A 14,649-nucleotide genomic window follows, 5' to 3' on the forward strand; every position below is an offset into this window, starting at 1 on the left:
AAGGTGCGCGCTGAAGATGATGTGCTGAAACCTGGCGAGATGCACGTTGAGATGAGATGGAAACAGGTAAAACCGCTTCAGGCGGCGTTAAGCGTTATGCTGCAGAAAGCAGACTAACGTGAAGCGCTTGCTTGTGGGTGGGGCAGGCTTAAATAGCCTGGTCCCAGACACTCCCCTTTGGCCCCACCTTGTGGCTCCATCTTGCCACTCCCAGAGACTGCTGCGCGTGCTCCCCAATGTTTCTTAATGGCCACGCCCGGCCTGGATGCACGTGCCCCAGACACAGTGAGTGTGCAGAGCACCCTTTCTCATGAGCCTGGCGCCAAAGGCACCAGGACTGGGTCCATTTGGACCCTTTAGATGATAAAGATAGTGGCCCTTGTCCTGTGGCCATGACACTAACCACTGTTTCACATGACCTGTAACTAACTAATGATGATGCTGCAACTTACATTCTGCTATGTATCTGACCCGCTTTTGTAATGACTGTAACCTGTGGAACTACAATCACCTATTGTATATGTAATGATTGTAACCTGTGTAATTACAAGCACCTACTGTAACCGAATTATTAAGCAACAATCACGTAGATGCCTATGGGGTATGTGCGCTATATAAATGACAAAAAAAAGTCTTTGACCCGCCCACAAGGGCAGTACAGCACCGAAATGCCTAGCAAACCTCCTTGAAACCAGAATGCCAACAGCAACCCCGAGGCACGTGTTCAGCCTAGTTGGGCCTCATCAGTGAGGTGGAGCTGTGCCTAAACGCCCATCTAAACCTAAATCTACAGATGGGAGCAAGCTACGACCGTCAAATAATAATGCAGTCCTAGTGGAGTCTCGTCAAAATAAAAGGGCCTATACTAAAAAAAAACTCTTGCCAATCATTACCACTAAATTACAAATAATTGGGGTAATGATCATGAAATAGAAAGTGTTCACAAAAGGATATGTCGGCATGCTCGGCCCGTTGACCTCCCTTCCCCACATTTTCAGCGCGGGTAAAGGCGGGACACTCGAGCAAAGCACACAGTCCGGCTTCTGCGGCACAAGGATACAGTTGGATTTCCACAGTTCAGGACCTTCTGTGTCCAAGCCTCTTTACTTCTTGCAAGTCTCTTGACTCAGGTCCTGCTGTACAAAAACAATACGTAAACCTTCTTTTCCTTTCACCTGTATTCAAGTTGGGTATTCACCCTGTATCCCCCTCAGCCGGGCTCAGATCCTTTTCGCACCAATGTCGGAGAATTCTTTCTCTGGTGACTCACGGTTCACCCTGGATCCCCCTCAGCCGGGCACAGACTCTTTGCTTTCGCTCAATTAGTCTCCCTCAGCCAGGCTCAGACCAATTATGATGTACCTTATATTATCAAAGACTTTTGAATGTGCACAGGGTTTAGCTTGACCCGTTGCATGACCACTTTGATCTCAATATTCCTTTTTCTCACACTCGGCATCAGTTGAATACCTAACATACTTTCTAATGAGCGCCCACACAACGCCGACCACTCTGTGTATAGTATCTCTTCTTGGCCTCCCAAAGTTCAATTACAAAGTTTGGCTACTCCGTTTGGTTTCCAATTATTCGCTTTGCTCCTTACAAACTCCTCACACACTGTGTTCCCTTTGTACAGTGTTGCCGCTTGCAACCTTGGTTCAATAGACAAGCTAGTTTGATATCGGTCTCTCCCACTCACCGTCTTATGCTGTCTTTTCTGATGCTGCTTTGTTGTAGGAGCCAAGGACAGTACCACGGCAGCAATCGCTCCTCCCTGCCTTGGTTATCGACGCGCTAGAGCCCCGGGTACCTCCGACGCACTGCAGGTTTGAGGTTTCTTGCTTTCCAAGGTTCACAAAAGTAAAAGGTCAAGGGTACTTTGCTCCTTGCAACCCTCTCCGGTCTCACCGTCTTTCCCATAGTATTAAGCTGCCATCTTGGAACTGCTGTTTCCTCGTGTGTTTCGTCTCGCTCATTGTGCTTCCGTGCTCTGCCTTTTATCTGTGTGGGGTAGTGTGATGGAAGTAAAGTGTGTAATGATCCGTAATTGCCTGACTGTGGTGTTGAGACATGGCAGGCATGCAGCTCTGGTATTAGTCCGTTGTCGCTCACGGTGAACTGTCTGTGAGAAGGTGTTTGTGTCAGGAAAGGGGGGGTTGAGATACAAGGTATCCTACCTGGTAGGATGGTGAAAAGGTGTTATAGGGAAGGGGATACCACGTTTCACCCTCCGGCGTCACACATCCACTCCCTGATGATCCCTCATCCACGTGAGCCTCCCGCACTGGTCCACCCCCAGGAACTGGATCCAAAAGCGATGTCCGTGTCCTGGCCACCTGCATGACAGATCCCCGGGGACTAGTGGGTGAGACACCTTCAGGTTTCTCACACTGCCCTATCTCTTATACAAAAATTGTGTAAAGGAGAATGTTTATGCAAAGGAAAGTCGGTGTTATAACAAAGGATCAAGGTGGCTGAGTCAGCACTCCTCACCATGTTAGACAGCATGGAGTAAGGTGGCCCCCGTTAACCTGAGCCGGAGTGAGCCTTTCGGTTATCAAAAAAGGCAGTTCAAAATGTGGATCGAGGCCTGCTTGGTCTTCCACGTTAAAGTAACTTTATATGTTTTATTTTTTTATTTATATATTTATAACACGCCGAACCTCGCAAGCATCAGGGCGTGAACAAAAACATGTAAACTGGTTGGAACACAGGACAACAAAAATGGAGGACATGTGTCCAAAGAAGAGAGCTTACTTTCAGTTCCACAATTCAACAAGTCTCGGTCGGGCTCTGACCTCTCAACAAAAAGTACCCGATTCAAGGTAGATCTCCATAACCCGGGCTACGACCTTGCAATCGCAGCACTTGCAGGGGTTCCCTTCCCCAAGCTTCATTCACATTCATTGGGGTTCCTTTCCCCTAACTTATTTCCTATTCCAGGTCTCCCTCAGTCTCGCTCAGACCTTTCACTGATGTTGAAGACTTTAGATTGTGCAAGGCTTTTTCCATAGACCGCTGCAGGACCACTTTGACTTTCACTTCAGCTCTCCTTATGGTATTCGCCCCAGTCTCGGAGTCTTGGTAGTTCCTTAATGCAATCATAAAACTTCAAAGGAATCTTTTTCTTAAAGCATTCACCTTTTAACTTCCCCTTTCGACGGGATTAATCTTGACCATTGCATATTTCAGTGTTTGTTCACTTTGTGGCTTTTTAATAAGACCTCAAACATTTCGCAGAGACTTTCGAGTGGGCTATTTCCATTTCACCGGACCACTCCGCTACTCTTTATCACTGGCTTCAGTTATCAGTAACTTCAATGTTCACTACTGGTTTGCTTTCTTTCGCGTCTCATCACGCGCGCAACCTTCAATTGTGAGATGCACTGTTACGGCTTCAATCTTTCCTTTTCAAAAACCGAAATTTCATGTCTTACGCTAACTCACCGGTTGTGTTTATCTTTGGTTGTGCGTCCTCCCCAACTCCGCCGTTGATCTGGGAGGGAAAAGCAGGCACCTGTCCGGCACTTCAAAGAAAGGACCTCCTGGAGGAGGTGGACTCTGTGGGTCTCACCTCTTGAAATGTATTTATTTCGCTTATTTCTCTCTGGCGCTCATCAGCTTTTGATCAGTCTCTTGGCAATTTGATTCCGCCCCCCCCCCCTTAAATAATACACACTAAAACGTTACATGAAGCTGGCCAGTGCTGAAATACTTTGAAGTTTTCAGCACTGGAGAGTTCCATGTAACGTTTTAACAAGTAAAATAAATGCATGGAAATGCTATCTTTTACATTTAAAAGTACATATCCATCGAAACGTGTCCATTCCTATATTCGATGGACAGGTTTTGATGGGTATGTACTTTTACATGTAAAAGATAGCAATTCGATGCATTTATATTCGATGGATTTCCTTTTCGATGAAATGTTTTTGTTGAAAAGACCATAAACCTTAGTGGGATAGTCCAGTTTTAGCATGAGGAGGTCGGTCTTCTGTTTCTCCGTATGTTTTTGAGTAATCTTTATTCTTCTTAGTTGCCGCTTCTTCTTCTGAGTAATTTTCAGAATTGGGGATGGGAAGTTGTGATGCATAGACTGTCCTTTTAAAGGCAGAATGGGTTGTATTGTGATTGAGAGCTTGACCCTGCTTGGTCACATTAGTTGGACAGGGCCACTGCATATCTCTAGAGGTACTCTTCCTAGTTTTAGCCATGGGTAACTCATTGGGGTAAGGGAATTCTGGGAGTTGTAGTTTCCTGTTGTTCCGGTAGGTATCTTGTGTACGAACACGTTAGAAAAGGAGGGATGTCTAGGTGAATAAGAATTCTAGGTTTTTAGTTCACCTAAGGACAATGGGAGATATAGTAATTGTCCTCTGGATTTAGAGGAAGGGAAAACTAGGTTGCTTTTAAGGATTGGATAATGGTTTGACTTCCCTTGGTGTTTTCTCTTACTCTTTTTCAAGATAAAGAGTTGTGGTGTGATGGGACTAGAGTGATAGCATCCCATGGAAGTATCGGGAGGGTTGACTGGTTCGGTGTACGTAATAGGGACGTTTCGTGTCTTAACTTCAGGCATCTTCTCCGATGTAAAGTCATGAGTTAAGACGGGAGGTGTAACAATATCCCATGACAATGGAGGGAGGGTAAGATGGATCAGGGTAAGGAAAGGGGGAACACCATGTCTTGCCTTCAGGTGCTCTCTCCCCAGCCTAGAAGGACCCCCTGCCCAGGGGATCCTGCCTCACTTGTCCGCCGCCAAGAGTGGAATCCAAGAGCGATGACCCTCTCCTGGCCACCTGAACAAAGGATCCTTGAGGACTACCTGTGAGAACGTCCTCCAGTTTCTCACAGTATATATATATAGATCTGTAGATATATATTTGTTTTGTGGTGCATTTTATTACGTTTTATCTGCTAATGTCGTAAGGCCTAATGCATGGTGTATTTGTATAATTATATGTGAAACTCTTACCTGCCTGTCTGGAAGTGTTAACTGTATTTCTGCAGCAGCCCATGATCGCCTCTGCCTTACTGTTTATCCTATACTGCCTTGAGAGTGTTTGGAAGGACCAAGTATGAAACGCTGTTGCTCATCACTTAGTTGGCCTCTCCAACTGTCCCACAGGCCTGATTCTGAAAATCGCTCATAACAAACAGCAACACAAATCCATGCATATTTATTCATGTTTTGTGGTTTAAGCATTAAAGCCAGATAGCTTAGCAAAGTTAAATTTCCAATTTCCGAACTAAGTTTTGCATTTCATGTATTTATTGTATCTGCATTAGGTAAAAACAGCTTTATCTATCCTAAAACTATTTTCACCAATGCCTTGATTATCTCAAATCTATGGCCCGATACCTTTTTAGAAGCCAGGCATCAGTACACTGTTGTTTACATCACTCTGCTGCCACTTTCCTGTTCTCTCGTAATCCTATATTTTACTTTACTCCGTCTTAGAATGTAAGAGAAACTGACGAATGGCTAAGGCTCCCCTATATTCATGCTGTTTTGGTTTGGTGTGCACACAGGTATCCGGGTACTGGATGGACCTCTGACTGACAGTATGGAGGCCACTGCATTCAACAAGCATTACCAGATCAATGACATCTATAGCTGCAGGTGAGACTGGCGCAACCTTAGCTTCTTGCCTTTATAGCCCAGGGACTGTTCTGTGAACATTTGACACCTTGCTTTGTGTATCTCATCTGTATCACTTTTTCCTTTGAGTTGTAGGCATGCCCAGCACCCAGGAGTGTGTGTACGGTTATCATCCCCTGGCCCACAAGCCGGTCACTACTGGATGCAAATGATTTTCTGCCTATACATGTGTTTTTTAATTTGTACTTGTGTTTAATTTATATACTGTTTTCACCAAAGCACTGCACAGGGTTTAAACAACTGTACAAACATTCAAAGAGTATGGGTAAGAATACAAAAAAATATAATGTAATTACCAAGAAAGCCAGTAAGACTTTAGGGGATTATGAAACTGGGAGAAATGGAAAGAGAACTGGCTAGAGAGAGGCAGGGAGTGCCAGTGTTTAGGCGTAGACACCAAGAAAGACCAAAAACTCAACTGGGCACAATGGGGATTGTACACTGTAAGGAGAAAGTAAGATGGCGTGCATAATGATTGAAGAGAGGTGAGATCTGGAGTAAGGTAGAGCAATACATTAAAAGACCATAAAAAGAAAGTGGAAGAGAGAAGTTAAGAGTTGAAGCAAAACCAAGAGAGAGAAGAAAGGCCGGTCATAATAGAAGAATGAGGAGAAAGGCCAAAGAGGAGCCAAATAGAACAGTTGTAGCTACAGTGAAGAGGAGCAAGCTGGTAAGTCGCAAGGGCAACTAAGTGGGAGGTACAGTAGTCAAGATGAGAAAAGATTAAAACAGTCATGAGAAATTTAGTGGCACGGAAAGAGTTAAGTATAGGCTTTACGAATGTTGGAGATGAAAATGACATGAACAAGCAGTTTTAAACCTGTTGAGGAAAGGGTGTAATTTCCCAAGTAACATCTAGGTTACAAGCCGAAGTGGAGAGAGAGCGAGAGGGAAGGGGGATGGAAAGACCAGCGGGGGAGTAAGTAAAGGAGGACGTTTGGCTGAGAAAGAGGCATGAAAAGAATCGGAGAATGAGGAGACCGAGATGAAGATCTGGAGGTCATCACGGTATAAATGGCAGGAGATGCCGAAAAAAGAAATAATGACATTGCAGTATTGGACATATTAAGTCATTCACACTTTATCTCCAAGAAACAAGAAGGACTAACTCAATTATGGACCAAAACACCCCTCAAGGGTAACTACTAATGCGGAACATGCATTAGTTGTCAATTTTCAGAAAATGGGAAAATAACGTGTTTCTTTGTCGAATGGAACTAAATACCAAATCAAAAACTTCATCAATTGCAATACAAAAACAGTAGTACATGTGATCACATGTACATGTAAACAAGTATACGTGGGAAGCACAATGAGAAAACTTAAAACTAGAATTCAAGAGCATATGAGAGCCATAAATAACAAAGATATGAGATGCCCACTGGGGTACCATCATCTAACGGAACATGCAAATGAACTCAACAAAGATATAATTTTTTGGGAATCGAAAAAGTAATTAAACCACAGAGAGGAGGCAATTTGGAGAAACTCCTCAGAACCAGAGAAGCTTATTGGATCTGTACTTTGGACAGTTGCCATACGGGCCTGAATTCGGACACAGAACTAATACATTTACTGTAATAGCATTGTTCAGCCTACAAGTATATTTGAAATTCAATAGTCAAAAATGCTCATGCATGTTAGTTTAATGTATAGCTAACAAAAGTATGCATGCTAATGTTTATTGCAAGCACTAAGCATAAGAAACTACAGTTTAGTAAGTATCAAACTAAAAATAATTTTGATATTATACAACATACATTAGTACGATATTTTGAAAGGGACACTAATCTGTTCCCACTAGGAAAATGGCACTCGCATTGAAAAACCACCCGAAAAATAGGTAAGTAAAGAAAGAATCGCAAACCTACAATCAAGTAATAGAACTCTTAGCTTTTTGAATAAAATAATAAAGTTAATCATAAACGAACCAGTAATACTAAAGCAACCGAAATGGTCCCAAACTAAGATGGCGGACTTGCGATCATGTGACATACACCATCACGTGACCGCGCTTCAGTGCAATCGTATATGCGAAAGGAAACAGAACGGTATTATGGTTATCAAGCCGCACTATTCCGCATCCACAAGGATTGTTCCTGCAGCAGCAAAAACCTGCAAACTACGAGAATAGAAGGTAAGCCAAATGTGAGGGAATCTGTAAACAATAAGACGTTGGTACATCATATGACTCACATTAGAAATGCTAGCCACAAGCTGAACGCTGAACAAGTCTACCATTTTGGTGTGCTTTTCTTCTCAGCCTATCCACAATTGGGATAACACAAAAAAGGAAAAACGCTTTTCCAGGCAAATCATTACTATATATTCTGGCCAAAGAGCAAATTGAAAGTGGGTGCATCTTTTCCTTATAAATAAGTTTACCAAATCGCTAATTTGTTCTACAATAACACGAGGAAATACCTGCTAAATAAGACTAGAAAATGTCAAATACAATCTGAATAACAAATGAAATTGGGAGCATCATAATTAGAATTTTGAATGTTTAGAATTTGAGTAGAATACTTGAGGCAAACCATATCAGTAAGTGTTTGCAACACATTCAAAGGCAATGAAGTGAAAATGTTTTTTCTTTATTTTCAGACAAAATATTTTCTTTCCTTTTTGATACTAAGTGTGCCGAAAAAGGCTTCTATATGTTGTATGAGCTGCAAAAAAGACTTGCTACTCCCTCCTGAGGATCTGTCTGAAAACTAGACAGTGAAACGCGTGTAGAGGGCATTGACTCATAACTTTGAAAATAAACACAAAACTATGGACAAACAACAAAAATTAGTTTGTACTCTTTATTATTCTTTCAATCAATAAATTCGCTGAGGGCGCAACATAATTGGTTTTCGTCTTTTTTCCTTTAAAAAGACAATCTATTAAATTAAGTTTACAATCTGATCAGCTTCAGACCAAAAGAAAACCACAGTGCAGCCCAGTGACCAAGTTCTTATTAACAAAAATCAGTAATAATTGGAACAATAAGGCTCGCCAAAGAGTTGCGTAAAGCTAAAACAAGGGACCAATTGGACCTTAACTTTGCATCATTGCAGTAATGTGTAGCGAAAAGAGTGCTCAGAGGAGAACCTTGAAGTACACCAAATAGTAGAGGAAAGATCGAGGATAATTTGCCCACCCAAGAAATGGCATAAGTCTGATCAGTTGGGTACAAGCAAAATGGTGCCAGGAAGTCGAAGGAAGTTTATGGTGATCAACACAGTAGAATGCAGTCAGTGGAAAGATGAGGGATAAGTATAGAAGAGGGTTTAGAGTGTAAGCAGAGAGCAAAGAATAGTTTTGGTAGAATGAGGGAGGCAAAACCCAGATTGAAAATTGGAGAGCGAATGATGATCGAAGTAAACTGCCACTTGTGCACAGACCACTCAATCTAGCAGTTTGGATAGAAAAGGAAGGAAGGAGGGAGTTAGGATGAATGTTAGCAGTGAGAGATGACTATAAAGACGTTTTTCTTTTTAGAATGGGGAATAATGGTGGCATGTTTTAAAGTGGAGAGAGGTGATTAAGGGAAAAGGGAGAACTTTTGCAGAGATACATAAGGTAAAGAATAAGCCAGGGCTAGACCTGAGGGATGAGAGGAAGTTAAAGGATTACAAAGAGAAGTGGTGGAATGGGCACATGATGGGAAAGGAAACCCATTGGTGTCAAAAGGAGCAGTGAAAGATTAAAGCAATGAAGTTACAGAAAGGAAGCAAGTAGGGGGAGAAGTAGAAGGCAAGGAAAAGAACGAGCGGGAAGTAAAAGAGCGAGAGGGAAGAGTTTAAATTTGAGGCATTAGTGGTGAAATAGCAAGTTCAATCTATAGGGGAGAATGAGAAGGGCCAGGGGGTGGAGGGCACAGAATGGTTTGTAAAAGTTGGAATAGATGTATAGCATGAGGAGACAGGGCAAAAGTAAGCACAGAGAAGTAGTTTATTTTAGGATCTAGTAAAGAAGTCCTATTGCGTTTGTAGGGTAGAGAGCAGCAATGTAGTGATTGTTTTTCCAGCGCAATGGAGCAAGGAACAAACTGAAAGAAGCGTAGAAGTAAGCCAGGGTAGAGGGGAGGTTTGATAGGGAGAAAACGTTCAGGGTTGATGCAAATCAAGAGTAGAAAGTATCTCAGAATTGAAAGAGGATAAAGCAGAGTAGGGCGAGGCTAATTTGGAGATGGGGGGAGGGTTGTAAATAGTGAGGCCGAAAAAGCATAAATATCTAAGGACTGGTCGTGGTGGGAGGGGTATTTTAGAAGGCAAGAGCAGAAGTGAAAGAAAGTAGAACATTTTCTAATGAGTAGCTGGGAAAATGGAGACCTCGAAATCGAGGGTTGAGAATTAGGTCAAGTCAAGGGAAGAGCCTGAGTGAGACATGGGAAGGGAGTAGGCTATTGAGAAACATAAGAACGAAGAAAGGGATGAAAAGGACAGGAAAAATGAGAAGAAAAAAGGCGATTGAAGTTGTCAAGAAGAATGGTAAGTCAAATGGAATGATCTAAGGAAGATGACAATCCACGACCTCTTGAAAGGAGGATCAAGAGCCTGGGGGCTGAGATAATGAGTAAATCTAGAGAATGAGGATGGGGAAATATAGCTCAACTATATTCCTAGCAAGAGATAAAAATTGAAGATTTAGACGAACGAAAAAAGAGTTTTTAAAAATGCCAGTGCCGCCACATCTTCTCAGGCACTTGGAAAGGTTTGTATGAGGAGAGATGAAAGCAACTGCAGTGCTAATATTCGAGGGGGACATCCATGTTTTTGTTAGGCAAAGAAAATGTAGGTTTAATCAAAGTAAAGTTTTGGGAATTGAGTCAGTGAAATAGCGCAATGAGCTTACATTCCAAAGACCAATGGAGCTAGAAAAAAGAAGAGCTGAGGGAAGGATTATGGGTCCAGAAATGGGTGGGACGCTGCGTGGAACGAGAATTGCAATGTATCAGAATGTAGGAGGCGTTGTTAAAGAAAAGGAGAATAAGGAGGATTAGCAAGGAGCAAGTGAAAAAAGATACCATCTGGTCGTAGGTACCATGAATCGCCTAAGCTAAGACATCCAGGTGCTGAACTCGAGGAGAGTATATATGAAAGTAAATGGTAAAAAAAAAAGTAAAATCCAATGCCAGGGAAAACTTGAGTTCAATGCCAGTTTTGGGGTATTCTGTGATATTGTGGCATCTACCCTGTTGACGTTGGTTATCTCAATAACACTTTTCAACTGCAGGTTTACTGGGGGTTTGTAGGTGGCAGCAGTAGCCAAAGTCCTAGAGAGCACCATAAGCCTTCTATGGTCTTCCTGTGAGGCTGTACTTTGCACATGACTATGCATGACGTCTGATGCTTTACTGGGAATAGGACCGCTGTACCGTACATATGACTGCACCTGGACGGGAATAGGACCGCTGTACCGTACATATGACTGCACCTGGACGTGGAACAATGCACTTAGCAGAAGTCAAGGTACTGTCATCATGCCTCTCATTCCCCAATCCCACCTCCCATCAGCCAACTATTACCGTAAAGGGCCCTCACCATCCACAGACAGTACTTCAGCTGCTGCCTCCTCCAGGCTCTTCAATGTGAGATCCACTGCAGGAGTATTGGCTCTTGCTGCGGTGCAATCTGAGGCAAGTCACATTGCATTCAGGGATTCTAGATGGCACAGGATAGGGGCTGGTGATACCTACTGACTTTAAGAATCATGTTTAAGCAAGACACATTCCTGGCAGGCAGCACCAGTAAATTGGCAAAATAGAAGTTACAGAATGTTTTGTAGAATACAACCCAAAGTTGGCAACCTGAACAATGATTTGATTGGTTATCACTAACTTCAAAGTCATTCATGGCCAATGTAGACTTATTTATTATACCCCTTAGGCTACTAATAGAGATCCCTTGTGTTATTTCACAGTAATGGATGAAGTAAGGGTAGTGCGTTCCATGCACCTGGTTGTTACTTGGTGAGTGTTTTGAAATGTCAGAACTTCCCTCACAATGGCCTTTTGCCATAACCCAGTCATCCAAGTAACTACTTTGAGACCAATATAGCACAGAGAGCACTTTGTTTGGATTCTGGACCCAGCAGTACCTGACAAACGGATGGATGGCACTACTACTACTTTCCCAACTGGAGAGTTCCACGCAGTGTTCAGCATCCCTGGTGCTGGCCACCCCATTGCCTGAGTGGTGGGCAGCTTCAACTTGCTAATGTGCCATTCAACTTTACTGAACAGGGATTCCTTGAATCAGCAATCCCACCTCCCTAAAGCAGAAGTGCATAAGTGTGCTGAGCTCACTGAGACATAACATGAGATGCGTGCCTTCTGCTCGATCCCAGCACGGTCTATTCTTAATTTACGACAGTTGAAATATTTGTGTTACTTTTAATTGACTGACACATGTCAGTTGGGTGCTGTATGCAGCTAATCGGGAATGCTCTGGCCTGCCAACCTTTTTGGTTTGTTTGGAGTATACAGTCCTAGGTTGCCCCGAAGGCTCCTAGTCATGGGAGTGCTTCGCCCTATGTTGACTGTCACCCTTATTGGCTTTAGAGAGTAGGCTGGTGGCAGCTGTTTAGTTTGTCGATTTACTGCATTGGTAGCCCAACATAGTGTGTTGGTAGTTTTAGGGGCTTCCTTTGTTTAGGACAATCAGGAGGTAGGCCTAAAATGGCTGTTCTATGTGGGCTCTGTGAAGAATCTTGCGGATCCCTCATTAAAACCCTACCTAAAGTCGCCTTCCAGGTGGCCACAGGATGGCAGACTCTTCCTGATCCCAACCCTGAGGGTGGTGTACTGCGGGAGGATCACCTGGGAGGAGACGGCGCCCAGGGTGATGAGGCAATTCCATGGGATGAGACACAGTATTTTTCCTCTGACAGAGAGGCTCTTACCACTGTACCAAAGGAGGTCATAGCTTATTGTCATTGTAATGTCTCTGAACCTTATGAGATCTAATGTTGTAAATGCTAAAATCATAAATTCAGAGCATATTATATCAAAAGCAAGACCCTTATTGGTGTCCCAAACTAAATACCCTCCTCAATCCCAAAGGTGCAAGGTAAAGGATTATGGAAATGTTGTCTTCTTACAGCCCCTCTTTTAAAAATATTAAGCATTAACATCTGCCTTGAAAAAACGAATTTCAGTAGAACAAACTACAAATCCCAGAATCCTAGCGGGACAGACGAAGAGGCCTGAAGAAGCATGCAAATGTAGTAGTCGGGCAATTAAGCCTAGTATCCATTGCAGGAGTCGGGCAATTGACGCTAATGGCTCACACCTGAAGCCTATTCCACAAGCTGGGAGACTTAAAAGGCCCCAGCAAGAAAGCAGGAGTAGGAGCTGCAGTACGGACTGGAAGGCTGGCTGTAGTAGCAGTAGCAGAGGAGAAGCACAAGGATGGTAAATCACAAGAAAGCGGCAGAATAGAAGGGATACCGGAGCGTGGAGACAGCAGATTTCACTTGCAAGCTCTGGGAGAGTCCTTTTCTGTCAAACTCTCAATTGCAGAGGCTGTGCAGCGGAAGACGTGCAGGAGGCACAGTTTTCCCCATGTGAGCCATGTTGCAGTGATTGCAGAGCCGTAGAAGTGCGGGAGAACCAGTGGCGCCGTTGAGTGAAGCACGGCATTCAGGTGCACTGTGCATGCCTTGCCGGTAACTTTAACCAGCTCCTAATTGACTTGCGTGGAGTTAATGCAAGGAAAAACTGGTAGTTGTAGCAGAAGTCTTCCCATCAATTAAATCAGGCACTCGTGTGTAACGTTGAAACTCACTATTCGCGCGAGAAGCTGAAGCACTCGAAACCCATTGTTGGTGTATCCAAGACTGTTTGCTGTATAACCAAGCAGTCGCGTGTCTCTAATTAAGCTGAGAGAATGCTTCCTAAACATTACCAAATAACGAACCTTGTCTGTATACAAGTTAAAAGTAGCAGAGTGAAAGCTATAACAAAGGGAGATCGTGTGTGCTTAATTACAATTCCCGAAAGCAGTCTGAACTTCATGCTTTACCATTGTACAGGAACACAAGGTTTTTTCAACTTTAAACCTTAGAAACTGTGTGAAAGGCCACGTGTGCCCTATTGTGTTTTCTCCTTGAATACTGAACTCTATACTATATCCAGAATTTACATTTATTCTATTTCAAGAAGTAAAGAATATAAATGCCTTAAAGAGAAGAACAAGCATTAGCCAGCGCAGTCGACCTCCCCTTTTTAGAGTGAAACCTATATTGCCAAGCATTAAAGAACCAACTATCTGTCTTGTGAAGTTATCAGTCAAGTGGCATAAGAAACAAGTACCCCATTGTTACCTGAAGCTGAGAGAGTTGCACATAAGCTTCTCGGTATGTGCTGATAACTGGCAGAAAGGTGGGAACAAAGCTGGGGAAGGGAACTAAATACTTGTGAAGAATACCCTGAAGTAGAAGACAGCCTCTGGTGCAGCAGACTGCTGAAGCTAGAAGGGAAAGAGTCTTGTGAGCAGAAGCAGGTTGTTCTTGACGTTGTTAGACCGACTGAAGAGGCAAAGAGGCTGCCCCTTTTAAGAAAGCCATTGAAAGGAAAAGTGCCTTGCCTACCAGAAGAGGTTGAATGTCTGGTTGAAAATATACCTAATAATAATTCACAATTACCGAAGCAGTAGTAGTTCCACTTTAACTGTGGTGGTATGTAAAGTTTACAAATTCCAATTAATGGTCGAACTGCACACCTATTTTTTAAATTAAATTTAAGATTATTTTATGAGGTGTTTTTATAAGAATGTAAGGGTGCTGCGGAGAAAACCACGGTCCTAACACAAGTGAACCGTTAAAATAACTAATAAATGAAACCGTGTCCTTCGTTGACCGACACTCCCGTCCCCTGCACACCAATAGTACTGTCAAAAAGGCAGTCAAAATTATGATCGTAATTTTATATCTGTATTAGTAGTAACTCTTGTAAAGTACATTCTTTAGCCACAGTGTTCATAAAAATTCAACTATGT

The 14,649-nt window shown here is 42.9% G+C and overlaps 1 protein-coding gene across 3 annotated transcripts in view; it reads left to right on the forward strand.

Annotated features, from left to right (window-relative positions):
• PCSK7 (proprotein convertase subtilisin/kexin type 7) overlaps nucleotides 1-14,649 on the forward strand; it is a 434,758-nt gene that overhangs the window by 219,546 nt on the left and 200,563 nt on the right. For all 3 annotated transcript variants that reach the window (XM_069614474.1, XM_069614475.1, XM_069614476.1), the window contains one exon: nucleotides 5,533-5,623. In XM_069614474.1, the coding sequence (XP_069470575.1) occupies nucleotides 5,533-5,623 (91 nt within the window). The remainder of the gene's footprint in view (nucleotides 1-5,532; nucleotides 5,624-14,649) is intronic.

This window comes from Ambystoma mexicanum, chromosome 9 (genome assembly GCF_040938575.1).
Source record: "Ambystoma mexicanum isolate Mex_15411 chromosome 9, UKY_AmexF1_1, whole genome shotgun sequence".
In the NCBI taxonomy this organism is placed as follows: domain Eukaryota; kingdom Metazoa; phylum Chordata; class Amphibia; order Caudata; family Ambystomatidae; genus Ambystoma; species Ambystoma mexicanum.